The following is a 25,057-nucleotide window of genomic DNA, read 5'->3' as shown; positions in this document are numbered from 1 at the left end:
CAATGAAACTAACCTCGACGGAAAACAACACTGTTCTCAATATTGCCCTGTATGAGTACATATAAAGGCATGTTAAGCATAACAGGCTAAATATCAACCAAATATATCCGTGATAAACAACATAATCTACAAATGATAGCTTCAGTGTACAAGTTTAAGCATGCTAGTTAAGCAAAACAAGAAGTGAAAAGATGTGTTAACTGCATCAAGCATTTAAAACTATAATGAAGCTAGCCAACTCACCTCCACAAGGCTCCCCCAATTGCAACTTCTTTGGCCATTGGATCTGGTCATCTAGAGTGTCTGAACCGTAGGATCTTTACCTGCTGTCAAACCTGATTTCACCTTGTGTTTGTTCTGGCTGTCCAATGACTGGTGGGCTCGCGCCGCATGTCTATTGGCTGGGTTGATCGATCTCGCATGAAAAAGGCTTTCGCCCAATCCCCCCGCGTGCTCCGCTCCCAATACTCGTCGCAAGCCAGAGCCCACACCCGCACCAACCCTAGCCTCCACACCTCACCTTCTCACAGCCGCCGCTCCATTCCTCCCTTCCGCCCCCTCCTCCTTCCCGGATCCCCACCACGGCGCCGACCTGCAGGCAAAGGGCGACAGCGGCGGCGCTCAGTTAGATTTGTAGGAGAGAGAAGATGAGAGGGAGAGAGAGGAGGGAGAAAGAGAGGAAGAGGAGAGGAGGCACGGCGTCGGATGGGAGAGAGCAGGGGAGGGCCAAGAGGCCAACGGTGTGGGGTGGAGCAGCGATGCCGAAGACCGGGCAGCGGACGCCTCACGGGGTGGAGGAGAGGTCGATGGGCGGAGCCGTTCGCTCGCCGGACGTGGCGGCGCCAGGTTCCAGATCGGACGCAGGTTAGGTGAGGGCGTGAGGCCGATGGTGGTACTTCTCAACCCGAGCTCACCTCACCCCCGCGGCGGCGACCAGCAGCTCGAGTAGGAATGGTAAGGGCCCGTCAAGATCTGGCCGGTGCCGTCCTCCCTGGCGCCCGCACATAGCGGACTGTCCTCTGATGGAGCATAGGAGCAGCGGTCGCGGTTGGACGCCATGAGCTGCCTGAGGTGAGGAACGGGCGCGCCCAACACCGTCCTCCAATAAGTCCTTCCCGGCAGAGAAAGCCAACTCTCGGAATTCAGTAAGGAAGGCGCGGCCACCATGCCATGTCCATGGCACCATCGACCCTTCACCCGCCTCCTCTTTGAAGTGCAGCACCATCGTACCCCCTTTGGCCCTTCCCGCCCAGTTTTGCCTCACCATGTAAGCATTCATCTGCTCCTCCTCTAGCTCTCATCCTCCTGCTTCTTCTCCTGGGTGGACATGGACACTGAACCATGCTGGAATGAGCTCGGAATTGTCCCTTCCATTCTCCCCATTTAGCTCATTTTTTCCCGTGCAGAGGAGGAATACGGGAGCTGCCTGCCTGCCTGCTACCCCAAAAGGATGCGCCACCCAGTGGAAATGCCTCTGGTGAGCTTATGTGTAAAAAAAATCTCACAATGTTTATGAATTTCAGAATTAGCAGCATTTGTTGTTGTGCATTACCGGATTTGCTAACAAACAGTCTCTTTTGTTATTGATTGATTTGCAGGCTCACTGGTTTTGGTTCAGTTTGAAGGGCTCTCGGGACAAAAGATAATTGAGTTGTTGAATCTGAATGTTAGTCAGTACAAACTTCTACCTGTAAAGTTTAGATACAATTATGTGTCTTGAATTCTTTTTATTTCCTGTTTCTTATGCTAGGCCTAAGATAGGTGTATTTTCTGTTTAGGTTGGTTCTAAACTATAAAATTAGGAAACATGTAGTTCAGAATAAAGAATGAAAGGCTGAATTCTTATTTCAGGATTACACTCATGACTTTCAGACTGCTGAACATATTTGATACATCTTCCACCTCCCTGCTACTACCACCAAGCACAGAAAGACTGCGATAACAGCAGCGACAATGACTCGTTTCACTCTTTGTCTCATGATGATTGGTTGGCTGCAGGGGCGCCGCGAGGAGTGGAGGATCGAGGTCGTGGGTTGCCAGCTTCAAATTTTGGTTGAGCACTTCCTCAATAATCTTGTTGAGGTGTCTGTTTCCCCTCTTTGTGTCATGAATGATTGTGTTGGCTGCAGGCTCTCCGCAAGGAGTTGAAGGCTGAGGTCATGGTTGCCAGCTTCAATTTTTTGCTGAGCAATTCCTCAAGAGTCTTGCCAAGGTGCTCTCCTCTCACTTTTTCTCTTACTTCCTCCCCTCCCATCGCTAATGTTTAAACTTACTAATATATTAGTTTTTAAACATTACGTGTGCAGATCTGAGGATGAAGGGAAGAAGAAGAATTTAACTAAAGAGTTGAAGAAGATGAAGGTGAATTTTCTTCCCTTTGTTCTTCTATTCTGATGTTAAGATTTGTGATGGCTAGATGAGATTTGTGGTGAAAATTTCCCATTCTTTTATTTACCTACATATCTTGAATGCACGATTGATGATTTTGCTGGATAGGTTACAAATCTAAATAATAAACATTTTTAAATGATGTGGTTGGTACACATGCGAAGCTAAGAAAATATATAGTTTACTCACAGTGTTGTTTGATCCATTGTTGTGTGACAGGCTCGCTGATGGTCTGGCAATGCTGCATATACATCTGAATGCCAATGATAGTATGGTTTAGATAGACAAGTTAATAATTTCTTTTTCTTCATCAAGTTTACGCTTCCATTGATCTACATTTAATTTAATTCACAAACCCGACACCCTTTGGAGTAGCCAATGTGTATCTCTGAATCTTGGCACTTGGGTATTATATGTATTTCATTGGTTCATCGCACATTGTAGCAATGCATGGGCCAGAGACAATCGGCGATAAAAACGATCTGCTTGCAAGTTCTATATTACCAGCGGAGGCTTTGCCAAGAGGAAGGGTAATTCGTGCAGGGGAATAAACCCTACATGGTAATCCAGGGGAACATGCTTTATAAGTTGTGCTTTTTGTAAGCTAAGCTGTGTTTTTCAACCCGTTGTCCTTTAGATATCTTCCTTTTACATTTTTTGTATGTGATGGTTAGTTGATCAGGTTGAGTGCTTCTTTGCAGTGCTTGCTTCGTTGGAACATGTTCATTCGGCTAATAAAACAGTACACATCTCTCTTGAATTATGTGCATCTCCTTTTTAGTTATTTGATTTTTTTAGTGACTCGCTAATTGGAAAATCGGGATGCTAAAACTTGGCATAATGAATTCTTGAATTACGTACTTCTTATTGTGCATGTCAAACTAAGGACTAAATATATTTTTAGTTGAGATATTGTTTTGAGTATTTCTCTGCAACAACTTAAATTACTTTTTGCAAATAAAATGAGCTAGCATATGCTATACTTGCAATGGTAAATTAATTATGCAGTTCTGAGGATTGAGGAAATTAATGGTCAGTCGTTCATTGAGGGTTTGAAAGAGTCATCAAGGCAACGATCTCATTTCATCTCATGCATTGATTTTGTTATCTTCTTTATATGGCATTTTATTAATTATTTATATATATTTGCCGTATTGCTGTTTCTAAAAATTGCTGTATCCTTTGTCCCCATTTCTGTATCGCTGTATCTGTGTTGCCGGTGCACCATGGCAATTACTTATTGAAGAAAAATGTCCCTTTTCTTGTTCCCATTGCTCGATAAGCATGATCGCATTTCTACCGATTGATTATAAATATGGCCTCTCTTTTGATTATTTGATGGTACTTCTGATTGGCACTATGAGGTCCTTCTTTGTCGTGTAGATTCATCCTTTACTTAAATACTGATGATGATATGGTTGTAAATTAGTCTGGTATATGCCAACAGTTGTCTCTCCCAGAAGAATTTTTGTGAGAATAGCGTACCTAAAGAGTTGGTTGTTTGTCTGGATTGAACACCCAACTATAAGAATGGGTTGACAACACCGATTGACTCTATTGGCGCTTCTATGTTGTCCAGCTTCATCATTTACTTATACACTGATGATATTGTTGTCAGCGTGTTGTAAGTACTTTGGGAAACAAGTCTGGTATATTACAATGATGTAGTCCTGCAGATCAGTACAGGTCACCGGCTTTATATTGTTGTCAGCGTGTTGTAAGTACTTTGGGAAACAAGTTCTGGGGTAAGTTTACCTGCTTGCTCATGCATTTTAATACTTGATTGATGTCCTGATAATTTGTGAAGTTCTGTGTACCATGTGATAAGCTGCACATCAGGTTGCATGGCAGCTTGTTTGTTGCTTTTAGGATGTGCATGTACCCAGGTGGATCAAATACAGATACCAATCATATATTATTATTTTTACTCGTGTGTTTTTCTTGTGCCTGCCAAACATTTCGAAAATTGATTATATCATTCAGATGTATTCAGGCTGGGTTTCTGTGATCCAAAAAAATCATCTGCCATGGCTTTCTTTTTACATACAAAACTAAGTGTGGAGCAGTGTATATTTTCATTGCTTTCTTATCACATCACATTTGTCGGAGGTGTTGTACTGATTTGAAGGAAATGCTTTTATATTTCCAAGTTGATCAACTACACAACTTCTGATCCTAAAGCCTTTCTTTAAAAGGGGCTGGTCAATGCAGCTCCATGTTGTGCTATCTTGCTATTGGGCTCTTTTTTCGTTACTTAAAATGGTCAGATATCTCTGATGTTAAATTCGTGGTTGATTGCTTATATCCAAAATAACTATTTTAGTACACTGAAGCCAATTTCTAAATTGTTAGTGAAGTTGGCTAAATAGTTTTTGCGCCACTAAGATATATGTGCACTGCATTCTAACCCTGTAAATTGTTGTGCTATTAGTTTAATCCAGAATATAATTATGTTAGTACACTCTGCAGTATAATTATGTTATATTCTGCTTTTGTCAGTTTGCTGGTCCATATTAATTTCCTCGAGCTTATTTTCACATCTCGTCATATTTACACCTCTCTGCCAACTGCCACCTATCATGGAGGGAGATGGCTTGGCCAGGCCGTCAACACCCATCGGCAACTTCCGGCAGGCGCCGTCCCGTTCTTCCTCCCCTTACTCTGATGCCTTCATGGCCAAAATCATTAGCAGGAGCAAGAAGGTTAAGCGCCAATTATGGTTAAAGCTTTGTCTCTTTTGTGTACTATGCATGATTGATCTGATTTTGCTGGCCAGCTTACAAATTCAAGTAATACGACTATTGCAATGCATCTTACTACGTGTGTATTTATTTGCATTGATATTTTCTCCTCCTTAGGCTCCAAATCGTTTGTGGGTCATAAATTATTGTGCATTATTGATGATTAATTTGCAATTTAAATGACAACAGGGTTGGGTTTTATAAGTGTAATGGCTTGAAATGTGACCTTCCAGTCAAGATATTTGTCAGTGAGAAGCTTATGTGAAGAATGATGTAATTAAGTTAGCAATTTACAGTTCTCTTCGATAATTGTAACTGAATTGTCAATGGCCAGTTCTCTTGAATAATGAGTTACTCCCTCAATTTTACAATAGAGATAATTTGTCAAAATTGTGTTTTTGTAATGTTTGTGGTCTTCTTTTCTCTTTTTCTTGATTTGTATTGTATGTGCTACTTGCATATTTGAACATGCATAGGGCCTCTCAGTCTTTAACCTTGACTATAAAAATCCATTGATGGAAGCTGGGGAGGGCCGAGATGAACATCCGGCTCGAGCCATCGAGATGGTAGAGACGATGTTTCCATGTCACCTACTCCAGCAGCCGGACAAGGCATATAAAAACCAGCAGCCGGACAAGGCATATAAAAACCATGGATCCTTGCTCCTAGGCCACAAAATGATCACAGTGATGTCTACGACCTTCTCGTAGATGTATGAATCTCAATCTCATATTTGGTTTTCTTCCCTTTTCTCTTCTAATAATGTAATTTCTTTCACTAAGATAACACCATGCTTGTTGCAATGCCTTATTTGATGTAAGATCCCTTTTCTATTTTGAATGAATTTACTGCATATATTTCTTATTTAGTTTAGTTCATCATTCAAAGACGGTGGAATATTTTTAGTGATGTCTACGACTTCCTCGTAGATGTATGAATCTCAATCTCATGTTTGGTTTTCTCCCTTTTCTCTTTTAATGATGTAATTTCTTTTACTAAGATAACACCATGCTTGTTGCAATGCCTTATTTGATGTAAGATCCCTTTTCTACTTTGAATGAATTTACTGCATACATTTCTTATTTAGTTTAGTTCATCATTCAGAGACGGTGGAATATTTTTGTCTTTCACAGGTTAAATGACCATTGCGTAGTCCTTCACAGGTTAAATGAGCATTGCGTAAAAGTATGTCTAAGTTCTGTTTCTTCAAGTGCTTCAAGTAAATGAAATTGTTTATTTTGAATTTAATACCTTTTAATAATAATCATAATGAGAGAGGGGTATGCTTCTCTTTCTCTCTGGGCAAATGTTACTTTAGACAACATGTACTAAGAAATAAAAACTCTGGAAATGTGTTTGAATCGCACAAAAAGAGTTTGTAGTTCTTATTCATACTTGAAATAAGTGAGGCTTTGCAAATTAAACCTTGTTTTTTTTCAAGGCGCATATGGATTTAGCAGACCACAACTAAACCGACTGTATATACATGGCTTGTCCTTAGTAAAGGAAACTATTTTCGTCGCGAACATGGCTTTAGTTGAAGGTTCTTACAGCATGAAAGTATTTTCATAGACAACATGTCTTCAGCAGGTCTCTGCGCCATTTGGCGCAACGGGTCAACTAGTAACATTTAAAAACAAGCTAATAGTCATTCAAACTGGTATTGTGCAGGTCTAAAGTACACTAGTTATTATTAAAAAATGAAAAGGCATGTTAACTGCAATATCCTTAACAACAACCAAATATCGTAATTTATAGTGGTATTGTTGAAACTGTTATTGATGCAATTGAACTGCACGGCAAATAGTTGCACATATAGAGCATCACATTATGAAGAACTGAAATAAACAACGCATAAGGCCATCTCTATCCGATTCTTTAAAAGTTAAAGGACTAAAACCCTTAATGGATATATGTATACTCCAGCAATTTTTGGCCGTTTCTAGTCGATCCCCTAAACTTAACGTTGTAAACTTCAATTTGATCAAGTTCAAAGCAGGTTCAACCTAAAGTAGCATGCATTCAAACATAAACATAGATAGTTTTGCATAACCGAACATAAAAATAAATCTAAACTAAGCTAAACCACTTTCGGTCGAAGTGGAGGTCGAGCCAATCCTTCCTCGCCAGGTACGTTGTGCCGCGAGTCGGGTTCGGGCCGGTGCCATCTTCGGGGTCGTTGGGAAAGACACTCCTCCACTCGTTGACGTCGATCTCCTTGTCCTAGCCGCCCACCTCGATGCCCTCCGTGTCGCCGTCCTCGCAGCCTTCTACCTCATCATCGGAGGAGAACACGATAACCTCGCCACCCTCCGCGCTGGCAAAGATCGCCCGCTCCACCTCCATGAGCTCCTGGTGCTGCCGGCGGAGCTCTTGCATGTAGGCGTCGTCGGCGGCCTCGGCCTCGAGGCGCTCCCACACCTCGCGGTCCTCCCGCGCCATAGCCGAGCTCACCACTCCTGGCTCCGGTTGAACGAGGTCGACCGGACGTGTGCCAAAGGGGAAATTGAGCCTAGCCGCTGCGCCGTGGTAGCGGACCTGCCAGCGGTCGTACTCCATGGCCGCGAGGTCGACCATGTGGAAGCTACCAAGCCACCGGCGGGTGTGGGTCTCCCGATCTGTTCTGTAATCTCGGCGACCCGTGTTCCCCACCGTCGTTGCCGAACCTTGAGGTAGGACCTCGTCGGCTGCCGAGTCCGAGGGAGGACGGGGAAATCCTCGAACAGGCGTAGGGGCGCAGCGGCGGGCTGATCGGGGGACCGAGGACGACGGATCGATAAAGAGCCCGCGGAGGACGATGGGTACACCTCGACGGCCACCTTGTCGGCGTTGGGCGAAGAGGCCGTGATAAACCTCTTTTTGGCCATTGACTCCTCGAGCTCCCCGGCACACATGCAGAGGTTGAGGATGGAGGCGGCGGCGATGGCGGTGACCTACCAATGGTTTCGGGGGTGTTGTGTGTCTGTGTGAGCGGAGGTTTTGGGGAGTGTGTGGTGTGTGTGTGGAGGGGGGACAAGGTGGTGTTTGAGGAAATACTGCGGCAACTGAAAATTTTACTAGGCGGGAGTGACAAGGCGGGGCTACTGAAAATTTGGATCAAGAGCGAGCAGATATTTTGAGATTAAGAGGGATGCAGAGGCGGGAGAAAAATGCCAGGGCTATTGAAAATTTAAATCAAGGGACTGAAGCAGAGCGGGAGTAACAGACATCGCACACGGTCCGCACATACTAATTGTGTGCTATCAAACATTAAAACCTTCCAGGCGGTAGATATTTTCGAGATTACGAGGCAGTAGATATTTTCGAGACTGGGATGCAAGCCTCGTGGAGCCCAATCTACTGTGCTGATGTGAGGGACTGCAGGGCATGGGCGTGCCACACGGGTAGTTTGACCGAACCATGTCTGTTGCGTACCCAATCGTAGATGGTTTCTACATCCAACTCGTGCGCTGTTTATAAATTTGGCAAAAAGAATAACGCGGGAGAGGGTCAGAACACGAACACACTTGCATGTGGACCAAATATATGTATGAAACGGGTGGTTTGGTGTTCGAATACCCAATGCACAACTTTGATGTGGCATCTGTCGCACAAAAGCATAGTATTGCTAGTCAGCCACCCCCTACAAACCCCACTTCGTGTTGGCGGTAAGGGAATCCTAGCTACGAATGCATGCCCTCAAATAGCTAGGTCTGAAATCTCAACCTACCGTAATGACGTCTACTATGCAACTTTATTCTTGTAGACTCGTGTTGGGCCTTCAAGCGCAGAGTTTTGTAGGACAGTAGCAATTTTCCCTCAAGTGGATGACCTAAGGTTTATCAATCCGTGGGAGGCGTAGGATGAACATGGTCTCTCTCAAACAACCCTGCAACCAAATAACAAAAAGTCTCTTGTGTCCCCAACACACCAAATACAATGGTAATTTGTATAGGTGCAATAGTTCGGCGAAGAGATGGTGATACAAGTGTAGTAATGATAGTAGATATTGATTTTTGTAATAGGAACAATAAAAACAGCAAGGTAGCGGTTGATAAAACGGAGCACAAGCGGTATTGCAATGCTTGAAAATGAGGCCTAGGGTCCGTACTTTCGCTAGTGCAATTTCTCAACAATGCTAATATAATTGGATCTATAACCATCCCTCAAAATGCGATGAAGAATCACTCCAAAGTTCTTATCTAGCAGAGAACATAAGAAGAAATTGTTTGTAGCTATTCTTTACGATCGATCTATCCAAGAGTTCGTGCTAAAATAACACCAAGTTATTCTTTTCGATTGATCTATCAAGAGTTCGTACTAAAATAACACCAAGTTATTCTTTCCGACCAATCTATCAAGAGTTCTTACTAAAATAACATCGAAGCAAATTCAAATTCATAATACTCAATCCAACACAAAGAACCTCAAAGAGCGCCCCAAGATTTCTACCGGGGAAACAAAAGACGAGAACATGCATCAACCCCTATGCATAGATTACCCCAATGTCACCTCGGGAATCCGCGAGTTGAGTGCCAAAACATATCTCAAGTGAACCAATATAATACCCCATTGTCACCACGAGTATTCATATGCAAGACATATATCAAGTGCTCTCAAATCCATAAAAGTATTCAATCCGATAAGAACGAAATCTCAAAGGGAAAACTCAATTCATCACAACAAGATAGAGATGGGAAAACACCATATGATCTGACTATATTAACAAAGCTTGTGATACATCAAGATCGTGACATCTCAAGAACACGAGAGACAGAGATTAAACACATAGCTAATGGTACAAACCCTCAGCCCCGAGGGTGGACTACTCCCTCCTCATCGTGGTGGCTGCCAGGATGATTAAGATGGCCATCGGTGATGATTTCCCCCTCCGGCAGAGTGCCGGAACAGGGTCTAGATTGGCTTTCGGTGGCTACAGAGCCTTGCGGCGGTGGAACTTCTGATCTAGGTTTACCCCGAGGGGTTTTGGAATATTTGGCAATTTATAGGGCAAAGAAGGGGTGTGGGAGGCCACCGAGGTGGGCACAAACGACCTGGGCACGCCTGCGCCCATAGGCGCGCCCTGGTGGGTTGTGCCCCCGTCGGAGCACCCCCCAGGTGCTGCTTTGGCCCATCGGTGGTCTTCTGGTCCATAAAAAATCCACAAAATGTTTCGCGGTGTTTGGACACCGTTTGATATAGGTTTCCTGCGATGTAAAAAACAAGCAAAAAAATAGCAACTAGCACTGGGTCAATAGGTTAGTCCCCAAAAATGATATAAAGTTGCTATAAAATGATTGTAAAACATCCAAGAATGATAATATAGCAACATGAATACTTCATAAATTGTAGATACGTTGGAGACGTATCAGCATCCCTAAGCTTAATTCCTACTCGTCCTCAAGTAGGTAAATGATAAAAGAAATAATTTATGAAGTGTGAATGGTAGCAAAGTGCAAAAGTTTGACAATTTCAATCACTTTTCCTAGCATCATAACAACAATTCTTTCTTATAAAACTTCTCATGTTAAAGTAGCAACCAATTCACATGTTAAGGTTCAAACAATGAATTCTCTTGAAATTCAACAACCTATGTTCTCAGTCACCAAGCAATTGTAATTCAACTTATTCAACAGAGTTTAAGTAAGAGCTCCACATACTCAACCATCATATAGTCTTCTATTATTGCTAACACTCACCACATACACATGAGCAAAATGTTTCAACCGTACACATAGAAAGATAGGGGCTTATAATTTCGCCTCCCAACGTATTCACCTCAAGGGTGATGTCAACAATAATAACTCATGCTACCCATATCTAACTGGATATATGTGCCTAGATCTTTCCTCACCACATGATGCTTGCCAAAAGAGAAAAATAAAAGGGAATAGAGAGAAAAAATTTGACTCTTGCATGAAATTAAATACATAAAAGTAAAAGATAGGCCCTTCGCAGAGGGAAGTAGAGGTTTCCATGCACTTATTTGTTTGTATGCTCGACCCCTTAGTGCAAAAGAACGCCACGTTATATTCCCCCTTATGATAGCAACCTTTATTATGCAGTTTGTCACTTTTATTCTTTGCCATCCACTGGTGCGCGTCGGTCCTAAACAAACGGTTTAAAACCCCTTTCCGCGACGGCATCTGGAACCGTCACCAAGTGAGTGTGGGTGATAGGGGGGTCCTTCCCACACGACCCAGAAACCGTCGGGGATATGCCCTCCTGGCACACACGTTCGGTAAAATGAGGTCGTGTGCGACCGACGAGCGCTCAAATACGGAAATACATACAATACAGAATTTTTTTTACAATTATACGGCAAAATGGTTTCCGGTCGCAAGTACATCCCACACAGCCAGTCCCCGCTAAACGTTTCCGTTCGTATGTACACCCCACACAGTCGCTCCAAGGAAAACATTTCTGTTCACAGGTACATCACACACAATTTTTCCCGTTAAATCATTTGTGATAGCGTGCCATTGCACACGATATTAATAATTTTATCATTTGCGTTATTGAATGCATCACACACGGTGCGTAAAAAGAAACTGTGTGGCAAAGGCTGTCCATCACACACACTTTTTATGTGATAAACGTTTGCGCAAGGTGGCCTAACGTAAACAGTTTTCAAGAGAAAGTCGTGTGTGCAGTGGAGATTGATTGCACACGTAGTGGATCCTAGAAACGTTTCTGATCTCCACGTATATTGTAGACGTTTCGCTTTCGCAAACCGTGTGCAGTGTAATCCCTATTTAATCCATAATTAATCCCTAATTTAAAAATCACATGTTATGAATTTGAAAGTAGGCAATCACTTATTTCATATCCAACCATGTTTATTACAAATATAGCTTGAACCACGAATCCATAATTCAATGCACAGGTACATATACTGAAGGACTACAGAAGCACCAAGTAAAGAATGATGAACCATAGTTGTACTAAAGACTGTAAAGAGAGAGGTGAAAGACATTCTGGTTGCTGGAGAAGGTGAAGCGGAATGCCCATATTGTACCCTCCTCCATGCGTAAGGCGCGCATGACTCTAGGCCAACCCCTTGCGATGGCTGCCCGTCCATCCTTCACTGTCTTCATTAGGACTTCTCGATGCTCATTGTAGTATGGATGGAATACTTTAACCTTCATTGCGTGTCCACCAATCATGTACTTTGTGAGGTAATCTTGAGTGAACTGCTTCGGGAACCACTGGGAACGAAAAAGATTCAGACATTGTTGTCTAACAACTCATTATGGGCAGTAAAAACAGAAGGCTACAGAGTTTGTAGTTACCATCCTACAACTCACTGTTGTGTTGGATAGAGCATAAACAAATAATTTGCTTGCCACCATTCGTATCTTTTTGCTAATAATCCTTATCAGTTTCCTTACCTGATGCTTGTTCATCAATATCTCATTGCCCCATACGCAAAAAGGGTCGATGCATGGATCCTTGCCAAGGGTATATGTACCTACAAGAAACAAGTCAACATTAGAAGCTAACTAGTGTCCAGGCCTGGATCTATATGCACTACATTATGGAATGACGGGGGAGTACAGGCCGAGGGATGAAGCTAACCTCGGCAGAAAATGGTGGCCACTCCTGTTGTTGTCCTGCATAAGTAGTGGAAAGGCATGATAAGTACAACAATCTTAACATCAAACAAATATAGCAAAGGTAAACAACATCATCTCCAAATGATAGCTTGAATGTGTTGGTTTCAGCATGCTGTTAAAGCAGATATAAAATGGAAGGCAATGTTACCGACAGCAGGCTTAACAACCATCAAATATTGCAATTCAAATTGGTATTGTTGAAAATGAATAGAACGTAGGTAATGCTTAAACATCACACTGGATAAATGTGTAAAACTGAAAATAAAGGGCATGTGTTAACTACACCAGGAATAACTGGAACCAAATATAGCCGTTCAAACTGGTATTGATGTAGTCGAGCGGCACAATTCCGACTTGCACATAATGAACCACACATTGTGAATGACTGAAATAAACAAGGCATAAATGACCAGTATAACAACCAAATATAGCCATCGAAAACTGGACAGAGTCTCACTGCAACAACCTAACAAGCAAATACAGATAAGTAGGGCATATGCTTGAAAACTGGACAAATGCTCACTGCAGCCAACCTAACAAGCAGATAAAGATAAACAAGGCATCTGCTTGATAACTGGAGAAATGCTAAAAAAAGCAACCTAACAACCAAATACAGATAAACAAGGCATCTGCTTGATAACTGGACAAATGCTAAAAAAAGCAACCTATCAACCAAATACAGATAAACAAGGCATCTTCTTGATAACTGGACAAATACTCACTCCAACCAAGCTAAGAACTAAATACAGATAAACAAGGCATCTGCTTGATAACTGAAAAAATGCTCACTCCAACCAACCTAACAACCAAATACAGATAAACAAGGCATCTACTCACTATAAACAACCAAATATAGCCATTCGTGAAACTAAAGTGGACAATTCATACTTAAACATCACATAGACCTATTGAACAATACATTTTTGCATAACTGAAATAATTAAAAACGGCACAGTTAAAGCACTGCACGGCAAATGCTACTACAACAAAGGGTACAGGTTGGCAAGCTAGAAAAGGTAATATTTGCTGATAGAATGTTGCCTCACATTTCATGGAGGGGATCCTTCTAGTTGGAAGAGCACATACCCATGGTGCGCTCTCTGATGTCACAGATGGGCTGTTTCACCTTGGAAGAACCTTCGTGGGTGCCCTCCTCGTGGTCGTGGTCGATGAGATCTGACTTGACAATTGAGGATCCCAAGCCGCCGCCATAGAACGTGTCCTTCAGAAGTGACAAAATGGGCTCGATGGCGTACAAAGCTCGCAAATCCTTGACCTCTTGGCGGAGGAGATCGGCGGCAGGGTCGTCGAAGAGATCGACGACAGTTGAACCAAAGGGGTTGGGGATGGACCACTTAACCTGTGACATGGCCTGCGTGAAGCCATCGGTGTGGACGAGCTTGATGTCATAGCCAGCTTTCCCGAGATACAGTAATACGCTAGCCCGCTGACATGAAGCCTTCGGCATGGCAACGTAGTCAACATCTTCGCTGGCTTCTGCGGCGATGTGTTGCTCCGGGATCGATAGGTCGGGGCGAACGGCGGCCACCTCGCCAACATCTGCCGGAGAGGCCATGATAAACCTCTTCTTGGCCGAACGCTCGTCGGGCTCCCTGGGATACGTGGTTAAGCTTAGGCTGCGACATTCTGGAGCAGGGGATGTGGATCAGGCAAGGAGGGACACCGCAGGCCTCATCTAAAAATTCAGGGGAGAGGGGCAATGATATGGGAATCGCTGGATAAGCTAAACTTTATTATCTAAGCTAGGAGGAACGGGCAGACCGGCAGGGTTGGCGGCGGCGACCGTGAGATAAGGTTCGAAGGGGGGAGGGGGCGGGTGGGGGACTGTGGAGGGGGGAGGTGTTTGAGGATACGCCGCGGCTACTGAAAATTTTAGTAATGGTGGGTGGAGATGGTGGTGGACGAGGGAGGGCGACGGTTCAAATGCCTCGGCCTCGGCTGCTAATATTGAAGATGCGGGGCGGGAGTGCCCAAGATCGCCCACTGTCCAATAACAATATGCGTTCATGATAATAAGGAAAAGTGGCGTGGATCCGTCGATTTTTGCAACGCTCAAGGCCGGTAGTTTGTTTTTTATATTTCTAGCTAGCTGGTCTATCGCACAATGTTCGTCCTAATTTCCAAATAAACTTACCCGCCTTTAGCTTCCATAGGTGGTGGTTTTACAGCGTACTTGCATCGCACACGGTTAAGCCAGTACCTCCACCCTTTGCTCGCGCTTGCGCAGTCGTGGTTATTTTAGTGTACTTGCATCGCACACGGTTGAGCCAGTACCTCCACCTTAATTTGCTCGCGCTTGCGCGGTCGTGGTGATTCACATTGCACTTGTATCACACACGGTTTAGATATTATACCCCGTGTCCGTTGAGGATCATCAGAGTCTTTGCAGCAAAATATAATGTTAGGGAGGGTCAAAAGACAGCCACACCAGCATGTGGCCCAAATATATATGAGTGAAAATGGTGGTATGTGATGTTTAAAATTCCAATGCACAACGTTGACCCCGCAGGCCCACAGTTGGGCGCGTCATTGAAAATCGATGAGAGGGGCCAGAAGTCAAGAACCACCTGGAAGTGGCCAAATATATGTATGAATATTAGGGATGTTTAAAACTTTAAATACACACTGCATAACTTTGCTGGCACCTGCCTCGCAAAACCGAAAGCACCCTAACAACCACCTAGCTATGATATATATAATGACATAATGTCGTACCTAGCTAGAATGGTTGGCCCACCACCTCCCACTTCGTGTCAGCGGGGCAGATGCACGTAATATCGATACTTTGGTCATACATGCATGTTGACATGACCTACCTGTGATGCCCCCGATTCAATCGTACACTAATCATACATGCAAACGTGTACGATCAAGATCAGGGACTCACGGGAAGATATCACAACACAACTCTACAGATAAAATAAGTCATACAAGCATCATATTACAAGCCAGGGGCCTTGAGGGCTCGAATACAAGAGCTCGATCATAGACAAGTCAGCGGAAGCAACAATATCTGAGTACAGACATAAGTTAAACAAGTTTGCCTTAAGAAGGCTAGCACAAACTGGGATACTGATCGAAAGAGGCGCGGGCCTCCTGCCTGGGATCCTCCTAAGCTACTCCTGGTCGTCGTCGGTGGGCTGCACGTAGTAGTAGGCACCTCCAGTGTAGTAGGAGTCATCGTCGATGGTGGCGTCTGGCTCCTAGACTCCATAGTCTGGTCGCAGCAATCGGGTATAGGAAGGGGGAAAAGGGGGAGCAAAGCAACCGTGAGTACTCATCCAAAGTACTCGCAAGCAAGGAGCTACACTACATATGTATGCATTGGTATCAAATGGAATAAGGGTATCAATGTGGACTGAATTGCAGAATGCCGGAATAAGAGGGGGATAGCTAGTCCTATCGAAGACTACGCTTCTGGCCACCTCCATCTTGCAACATGTAGAAGAGAGTAGATGGTAAGTTCACCAAGTAGCATCGTGTAGCATAATCCTAACCGATGATCCTCCCCTCGTCGCCCTGTGAGAGAGCGATCACCGGTTGTATCTGGCACTTGGAAGGGTGTGTTTTATTAAGTATCCGGTTCTAGTTGTCATAAGGTCAAGGTACAACTCCAAGTCGTCCTGTTACCGAAGATCACGGCTATTCGAATAGATTAACTTCCCTGCAGGGGTGCACCACATTTCCCAACACGCTCGATCCCCTTTGTCCGGACACACTTTCCTGGGTCATGCCCGGCCTCGGAAGATCAACACGTCGCAGCCCTACCTAGGCACAACAGAGAGGTCAGCACGCCGGTCTAAATCCTATGGCGCAGGGGTCTGGGCCCATCGCCCATTGCACACCTGCACGTTGCGAGGGCGGTCGGAAGCAGACCTAGCCTAGCAGGCGTTCCAGTCCAATCCGGCGCGCGCCGCTCAGTCGCTGACGTCACGAAGGCTTCGGCTGATACCACGACGTCGAGTGCCCATAACTGTCCCCGCGTAGATGGTTAATGCGTATAGGCCAGTGGCCAGACTCAGATCAAATACCAAGATCTCGTTAAACGTGTTATCTTGAAATAACCACGAACGCCGACCAGGCCCAGGCCCACCTCTCTCCTAGGTGGTCTCAACCTGCCCCTGTCGCTTCGTCACAAAGTAACAGTCGGGGGCCGTCAGGAACCCAGGCCCACCTCTACCGGGATGGAGCCACCTGTCCTTTCAGCCCCCTCATCAGAATCACTTGCGGGTACTCAACGAGCTGACCCGACTTTAGTCACCACCTGTGTCATGTATATAAAGTATATAGTATATACCCGTGATCACCTCCCGAAGTGATCACGGCCCAGTAGTATAGCATGGCAGACGGATAAGAGTGTTGGGCCCCTGATGATAAACTAGCATCCTATACTAAGCATTATGATTGCAGGTAAAGGTAACAACAGTAGTAGCAAGGACAGGCTATGCATCAGGATAGGATTAACGGAAAGCAGTAACATGCTACACTACTCTAATGCAAGAAGTAGAGAGAAGAGTAGGCGATATCTGGTGATCAAAGGGGGGGCTTGCCTTGTTGCTCTGGCAAGAAGGGTCGTCAACACCGTAGTCGACAACAGGGGTACCGGCAGCGGTCTCGGGGTCTACCGGAAAGAAGTAACGGAGGGGAACACAATAAATAACAGTGCAATCAAAGCACCACAAGGCATAACATGACAATATGCGGTGCTAGGGGTGCCCTAACGCGGTATGAGGTGGTACCGGCAAAGGGGGGAAACATCCGGGAAAATATCCCCGGGGTTTCGCATTTTCGGACAGATGAATTGGAGGGGGAAAGTTGCATGTTCGCTATGCTAGGGATGCGTGGCGGACGAACGGGCTGCGTATTCGGATTCGTCTCGTCGTTCTGAGAAACTTTCATGTATAAAGTATTTTCATCCGAGTTACGGTTTATTTTATATTAATTTTCAAAGTTTTAAACATTTTCTGAAATTTCTGGATTTAATATTAATTCGAAAATACACCTAAAATACTAGATGCACCGGTCCAGTGAACCCAGCAGTGCGTTAGAGGCTGACTGTGGGTGTAGGGGTGTGCTGAGTCAACAGGGTGAACATTCAACATTTCCTGGGTTGACTGGTCAAAACTGGATAGTGGGGCTCATGTGTCATAGGGCCATTTTTGACAGATTGTTTAATTAGCCCAATTAGTGGTGGGGGCCATAAGTCATACACTAATTAGTATCTAAGGTTGGTACTAATACCGGTTTGAGGTTAGGGCGACGCTACGCGTCCGCCGGCGGAAATTCAAAAGTATCCGCCACCTTTCTGACCATTGGATTGATACATTAATTACTGTCCGATCTACCAATGTAATGTAAGCAACCACCCTTTGCAACAAGAGTGGTGTTTCTGCAACAGCCTGCTTGTTGCAATTACTCGAGCCTGCATTTTTTTATTTTTTGCAACAGATATTTTTTTAGAAGATCCACCGCCTCATGAGCCGTTCGATTGCGTGATACAAGTCGTTCAATTATCTTGTCTAATTTCCCGCAACGATGCTCTTGTTGCAAGATCTGCTCTACGCTGATTTCCTGCAACAAGACCTTTGTTGCGAAACCTCATCTTCTATAATTTCCTGCAACAAGACCCATATTGCAAAACCTCTTCTTCTCTAATTTTCTGCAACAAGGTCTTTGCAAAAAATGCAATAACGTCTTTCGCTGCGTCTAATTTTCTGCAACATCTTCCGCCGGGTCTAATTTTCTGCAACAAGATCTTGTTGTAAAATTTGCAACAACAACTTCTGTCGCGTCTAATTTTCTGCAACAAGACCCTTGTTGCAGAAATTGCAACAAGACCTCCTCCACGTCTAATTTTCTACAGCAAGACCTTTGTTGCAAAAATTGCAACAAATTTGTTGTTGCATATGAGCTCGAGGAGGCGAGAGCCATGGACGCCGGCACTCCTCCAGGACGGCGGCGACATCGAACGGCGATCGACGGCAGATGCAGCTCCAGAGGCGGGCGGTCTGGTCCGGCGGCTTCTAGCGCAGGCGTAGCCGGCAGGCAACACCATGGTGGCCGGCTTCCAGCATCTACGGACTAGCCATGGGTTGCTGCACCAGTCACCGGCCATGGAGCGCTTCTCGTCATGGACGAGATCAATACTTCACTGAAGAGACGCATGGTGTGGAGGCATGCTGTGACTACAGAGCTAGATGTAGAGGATGAATGAGGGGAAAAGAGGAAACGAGTGGCTCACAGTGAAGATAAGAAGGAAAAAGATACACGGTGATGGCCACATGGGACGCGTGGCGTGCGTATGAGGCGGCGGATGGAGCGGTAGAATCCGCCGGGTGATAGTTAGCGTTTCCCTTGAGGTTAGCTCAGTAAGATTAAATCCTAATCTAACTGCCGGCCGTTTGGCAGTGGCTCAAGCCATGCCGGCTAGCACGCATGACACAAAGGCCACAGCGGCCATGGCTAGCCAAGAGTGGCTGCGTGCAGGAGTGGCACTCTGGAGTGTGCGGCAACAACAACACTAGCAACGTAGTAGGCAACGGCAGGGAGCGAGCGGTGGCGGACAGCAGCGCATGCAGTGGCAAGCAAAACAACCCGGCGGCAAGCAGAACAGCCCGGCGACAAGCAGCAGAGCAAAATAGCGGCAGCTAGCGCATGAGAGTAGCAGCAATGGCACGCAGCAGTGAAGAGCAGCAGCAGTTCGCAAGGAGAAGAGGCAGAGCAGCGGCAGTACGCACACACGTCCACGTACGCGGAAGCTCAAGCACGACGGTGACGGCGGCCTACGACATACAAATCGAAGGGGAAAAAAGGGGGATCCGAGGGAGGAGCTCACGTTGAGTCCGTTGGCGTGCTCGGGAGGACCGGGGTGGACCGGAGCGACGGCATCGACGGCGAGGCCGCGGTGGCCGTGATGGAGAAAACTGATGAGGGCGGCGTCGACGTGGTTCCCCGAGCTCGATGCGGTGAAGTAGTCGAAGGAGAAGAACATGACGGAGCTCCTGGACAGCACAGGACGGAGGACGGTGCCCGGTGGACACGCCTGCGATGAGGCCATGGTGACGACGGCGTCCGGCGAGCGTAGGGGAGAAGGAAAGCAGCGCGGGGGGAAGGGGAAAATGGTGCTAGGGTTCCAAAGAGGTGCAGGGACGACTTTAAACACGCGGGGAGGCGTCGGATGCTCGACACGCGGCCATCCGAGCCATGGACGAGCGCTGCTCGTCCAGCACGCCCCCTGTGAACAGATATAGGAGAAGGTGCACGGGTGGGCTGGGCCTTATACTGTAGAATTAAAGCCTAAGTGCACAGTAGGTTCTACCTCTTTTAACTTTCCTTTTTCTGTTTTGATTTCCCTCATAGTTTGCCTTCCTTTTGGGCACTAAATGAATTTAGTAAAATGGATAACTTGCCAAAATAATTATTACGCAATATTCTGCACTGCCTCAAAAAGTTCAAAGATTAATTGATCTCATTTGAGTTTTGTTTAAATAGAAACGATTTATTTTGGGGCTGTTTGGACCAGTTAAAAATATTTAAGGGCATTTTAATAACTCAAATAATGTTGGATTATACATAAGAATTAGTTAGTGAATTTTTGCAACCCAACGAAAATTTTTGTTCTACCGCTTGACGAAATAATAATTTGACTTTATTTTAATTTGAGTTTGAATTCGGTTTGGATCAAAGTGAGGTTTAGAAAATTAAATGTGATGACATGGCACTATTAGGGTGTGTGGTTACTATAGGTTAACTACCGGGTGTTACAAATCTCCTCCACTACAAGAAATCTCGTCCCGAGATTTAAGAGGTAGAGTAGGGGGTAAATTTTGGTTACAAATTTCTATTAGTCTTTCTCGGTCTTGGTTGCTCTTCTTGAAGAGGTCAGTCCATTGCATTGGTGTCTTCATTTCTCTACGTAAGGGTGTCGTGACGAAGTTGTCATCCTTCCTTTGGGAACTCCATCGTACTTACGAAAGGACAAGGGGTAACTTCGGAATAACGGACCTCTGCAAGGTTGCTTATCTGGTAGATAACTCAGGGCAGGTAGTAGAAAGAATCTGCCAAATTGAAACTTTAAGAAAAACCATTGAGAGCAAAGTAAGAAGGTACAATAAGAAGTTTTAAGCGGGCAGGCAATCGTTCGATGCCTGAAACAAAGTGTGAAATGGGTTCAGAGCAGCAGAAATAATATTTCTTCCGATACCAGAATAGAACTCTATGAGGGTGGCTCATGAATTATATACGAAGACAAGCGTGAGGAATACCTTTGGAATCAGGGGTGTACAGGAGAGTCAGGTTTCGATCCTGTAGAACTAAGGGTTATGGGCCCACCATGTGGGTTAAAAGTAGGAGGACCGGTGACATTTTGCATGGTCATGATAGCAAGGCAAGTCAGAGGATAGCCTGTCAGTTATGTCGGCAACAACATCGGTACCAAGGGCGAGGGACGAAGAGAACCATTTTCCTGCTCGTTGAACGAAGCGGACCAATAGGCAAAGTTCTCGTCCATCGGTGGCTACCGGAATGTCATCAACAATAGTATCAGGGTCTTACTGACAGGGTGGTACAACGAGGTGCTTACCTAAGCAGGGAATTATCACTGCTCAGCTAAGTCAGATTACAAGAAAGGTTAAACAACACAATGGAAGGAAAATGTGTTTAAACACATATTTCAGGGGTATATCCTGCTCAATGACAAGCAGAGCATGATATCCAGGACAGGATATAATGTAGAAAACCCTTTAGGTAAGGGGAGAGAAATTTCATTACATTACCCATACAGCAGTGTCTGGATAATTGAGCAAGAAACAACTAGCATTGGGCTTCAAATGTTCTTCTTGAAAATCGGAGTACCACAGACATGCTTCGAGATAGCATTGACATGGTCTTCAAGCAAAGGTCGGACTTCGGATACACGAAGGATCCATCAGGATAAACCTATTAATAAGTCTTACAATTTCCTCATGGAAGAATGGCTAACCTTGCTAAAAAGGAAACTATAACAATAGGCCCTCCGGGCAGGTGTGTTAGGATGACAACACCTTATTGGGTTAAAGACGAATGTTTTAATTCTTGGGAATATGTTCCAACCATCGTATCTGACCGAGATTCAGGTTCGATTGGTGTCAGGATACCCCAGACTCAGGATGCCTGAGAAGAAAAGGTGCAACTTAAATTGACGAGATGACAATGTAAGATTCTCAGGAAATGAACTATGGAAGTGAGTTCTGAAACAAGAGTTCATCATTAAGCCAAGAAGAGGAGCAGGAGGTGGCTGATGAACTTAGCGACAATTCATTGAGATTTCCAAAAGATGGATCTCCACAATTAGGTGAACAAGGAGATAACATTTGTCAGATCAAGTAATATAATGATGTATGCTCGAGGAAAGCATACACAACTGATAATTGGTTGAAAAGTGCACCCGAGATATGGGCTTAGGTAGCACGATCACTGTTAAAATGGCGATTCAATAATCAATGGTCTAAGAATGAAATGTCGACCACTAACTTCCAAGCAATAGGTTAGCTAGAAGTATAGAATCCAAGCAACATCGTTCACTTGTTGGTATCCCGGTTAGAATCAACATGGGGACCAAGAAAAATGGTGTTTGTGAGAAGTATCACTATACCAAGAATTTTTAAGAGGTGGAGTAATCCTCACGACATTCTTGTCATAAAAGATGGTAATACTCCAAGCTAAAGAAGAACAAATGTTGGATAGCAAGGAACTCATGGTATAACCCAGAATACGAACAAGTTTGTGTTCGAGGGAAGGCAGTAAAGTGGTAAATGATAACACAAATCATCGAGGGCATGGATGGTATTTCTCATAATGAATTCAATTGATATCCTGGAAGAGCTCGGTAGGCTGATGATGATCCGACACATTTGTCGAGAGATTTCATGAAGATGTAATCGATCGGTGATGACATCAAGTCAAAGGAATGATGAAGCGGAAGGTTATTGGAACCATGGGTAGGACACAAACTCGAATTCAAGTTTGCTGTTCAAGGAGAAATGATATGACGAGGAAGATCGATGTAAGATTAGCTCACTGTCGACATTTGTGCTCCGGGAAGAAGGACCAGGTAGCATAGTTAAAATTGAGCACAAAATGATATAGCCGATTAGGCTAGGAATGAATTGAAGGAATATTAAACTCATAAGCATTGAAAATTACTTAGACTTATTGAATCGGAGTGCAGAATCGATTCACTTATCGGTGTTCTCGAGTGACTAATAACTCAGAACCCGGGGGAAACCTGAAGTCGGTGAGAAGCAATACTAGATGAAGACTCATAGGAAGCAACACAGTTCTTTGACACTCTTGAGATACCGGAGGGCAAAACTCGAAGGTAGATCGACATAGGGGTTGTGGAGATGTATTGATCCGCGGAAGACAAGTGTTTTCACTTGCCTGAGAAATGGGATCAAGTAGAAAATATGGTCGGAACCACGATTGCAAAGGATCAATTCACAGATACCAGATGATATTATATCAAGGCAATAGTTATTATTACAAGAAGCTTCCATGATAGGATCTACATCGTGTCCATGGGCATGAACACAAGTTCAAGGCCGACTCCCACTTCTTCAATGTATAACCCTTCATTCACTTCTCGCCTTCGACGAAGTTGTAGTGTTGAAGTTTTATCTGACATAACAACAATAGAGTATGACCCGTAGTAGTTTCCGGGTTCACACAGATTAGAAAAGGCATAGGTTCAACCCGTCAGGGTATCATGGAAACATATACCGCAAGCTTCAATAGTAAATCCAGCTCAAAAATAGAGCATGATTGAGAAAACAGAGGATACAATTTACCAAAGGCTTTATATATCCGTGGAAGGGCTCACAAGGTTATTTGAATATGAAGGACACTGTCGGATAATAATCCAACAAGATGTCTGGTGGTCTACAACGGAGCTAATGTGAGTATCGGTACTCTATCAAAGGAAGAAGGAATGCAAGTGCATCGGATTATAGAAACAACTGACTAACTCAAGGCTCAAATGCAAAGGAATTATGAATTCCAAGACAAGGGATCAGAAGCAATGCTCTAATTAGGGATGGATAAGTTGAATAGCCTTAGAGGTACAATCGATGGCAATTTGATTGGTCGAGATCCAGCTCATGTTTAAAATGACATCTGAGCCGGAAGGACGAAATGAAGGATCTGATTAAGGATTGCGAGCATTCGCAACATATTGATTCAACAGATTCAAACTGATAATGACTAAGGATGCCAATAAGATTACCGGACTTATGAGGTTAATCATAATGCAAGCAAGCAAGAATTTCAAGAGCAATAGGCTGTTGAGGATTTTCGGGGATCGAATGTTATTTCGAAGACTTTTGTGAAATACATGAATCAACTAGGGATGAGCGGATACTCGATAAGTGCGAGGAATTATCCGTATGGGTATTTCTGCGGCAAGGAACTACAAGGCAGTGGTACAAGGTATTCTTAAGAGTAGGAGAGCAATTTGATGCATCTTGTAATAACAAGAGAAACTCAGAGTAATAGTATGAACAACAAGTGTATGTCGTTATCCATATGGATATATCATTAATAGGGAATTGAAAAGGCAGAGGGCACAAGGGTATAGGGAATGATCGAAGAGTATCTTCAAAATCTACTAGTGCAGTAGGCGATCATCTGTGATAAGGGGCTGCTCTCCGGGAGAAGTAGTTACGAGAACATAGAGTCAAATTTAGTAAAATCATTTAACCCGAATAGAAGAGAGATGAGAGTCCGAGAGTAAGGATTGAGGCGTAAAAGATCCTAATACCACCCAATGGCGACGTGGGCCCATGGGCCGCACAGCCATGTTAGTAAAAGTTTTTCATTAACTAGACTCGACTTTGGCCAAGGAGTGTGGAAGGGGGATTCCTACAGGCAGTTGGCTCTGATACCAACTTGTGACGCCCCCGATTCAATCGTACACTAATTATACACGCAAACGTGTACGATCAAGATCAGGGACTCACGGGAAGATATCACAACACAACTCTACAAATAAAAATAAGTCATACAAGCATCATATTACAAGCCAGGGGCCTCGAGGGCTCGAATACAAGAGCTCGATCATAGACGAGTCAGCGGAAGCAACAATATCTGAGTACAGACATAAGTTAAACAAGTTTGCCTTAAGAAGGCTAGCACAAACTTGGATACAGATCGAAAGAGGCGCGGGCCTCCTGCCTGGGATCCTCCTAAGTTACTCCTGGTCGTCGTCGGTGGGCTGCACGTAGTAGTAGGCACCTCCAGTGTAGTAGGAGTCATCATCGACGGTGGCGTCTGGCTCCT

General features: G+C 44.5%; 2 protein-coding genes across 2 annotated transcripts; both read left to right on the top strand.

Annotated features, from left to right (window-relative positions):
• The first annotated feature begins 758 nt into the window (after positions 1–758).
• On the top strand, positions 759–5,215 carry LOC147975562 (uncharacterized). Its single transcript, XM_087520484.1, has 8 exons — positions 759–864; positions 1,072–1,267; positions 1,407–1,477; positions 1,599–1,666; positions 1,999–2,052; positions 2,130–2,212; positions 2,307–2,361; positions 2,833–5,215. The coding sequence occupies exons 1-8, from the start codon at positions 759–761 to the stop codon at positions 2,920–2,922; spliced, it is 723 nt and encodes a 240-aa protein (XP_087376610.1). The 3' UTR covers positions 2,923–5,215.
• Positions 3,957–5,519, top strand: LOC147975561 (uncharacterized). The gene is made up of 3 exons (XM_087520483.1): positions 3,957–4,012; positions 4,057–4,133; positions 4,888–5,519. Exons 1-3 carry the CDS (start codon positions 3,957–3,959, stop codon positions 5,244–5,246), a joined length of 492 nt encoding a protein of 163 aa, XP_087376609.1. The 3' UTR covers positions 5,247–5,519.
• Positions 5,520–25,057: the final 19,538 nt, after the last annotated feature.

This window comes from Triticum urartu, chromosome 4A (genome assembly GCF_056163025.1).
Source record: "Triticum urartu cultivar PI428250 chromosome 4A, HENAU_Tu73, whole genome shotgun sequence".
Lineage (NCBI taxonomy): Eukaryota > Viridiplantae > Streptophyta > Magnoliopsida > Poales > Poaceae > Triticum > Triticum urartu.
This window is presented reverse-complemented; position numbering and strand designations above follow the sequence as displayed.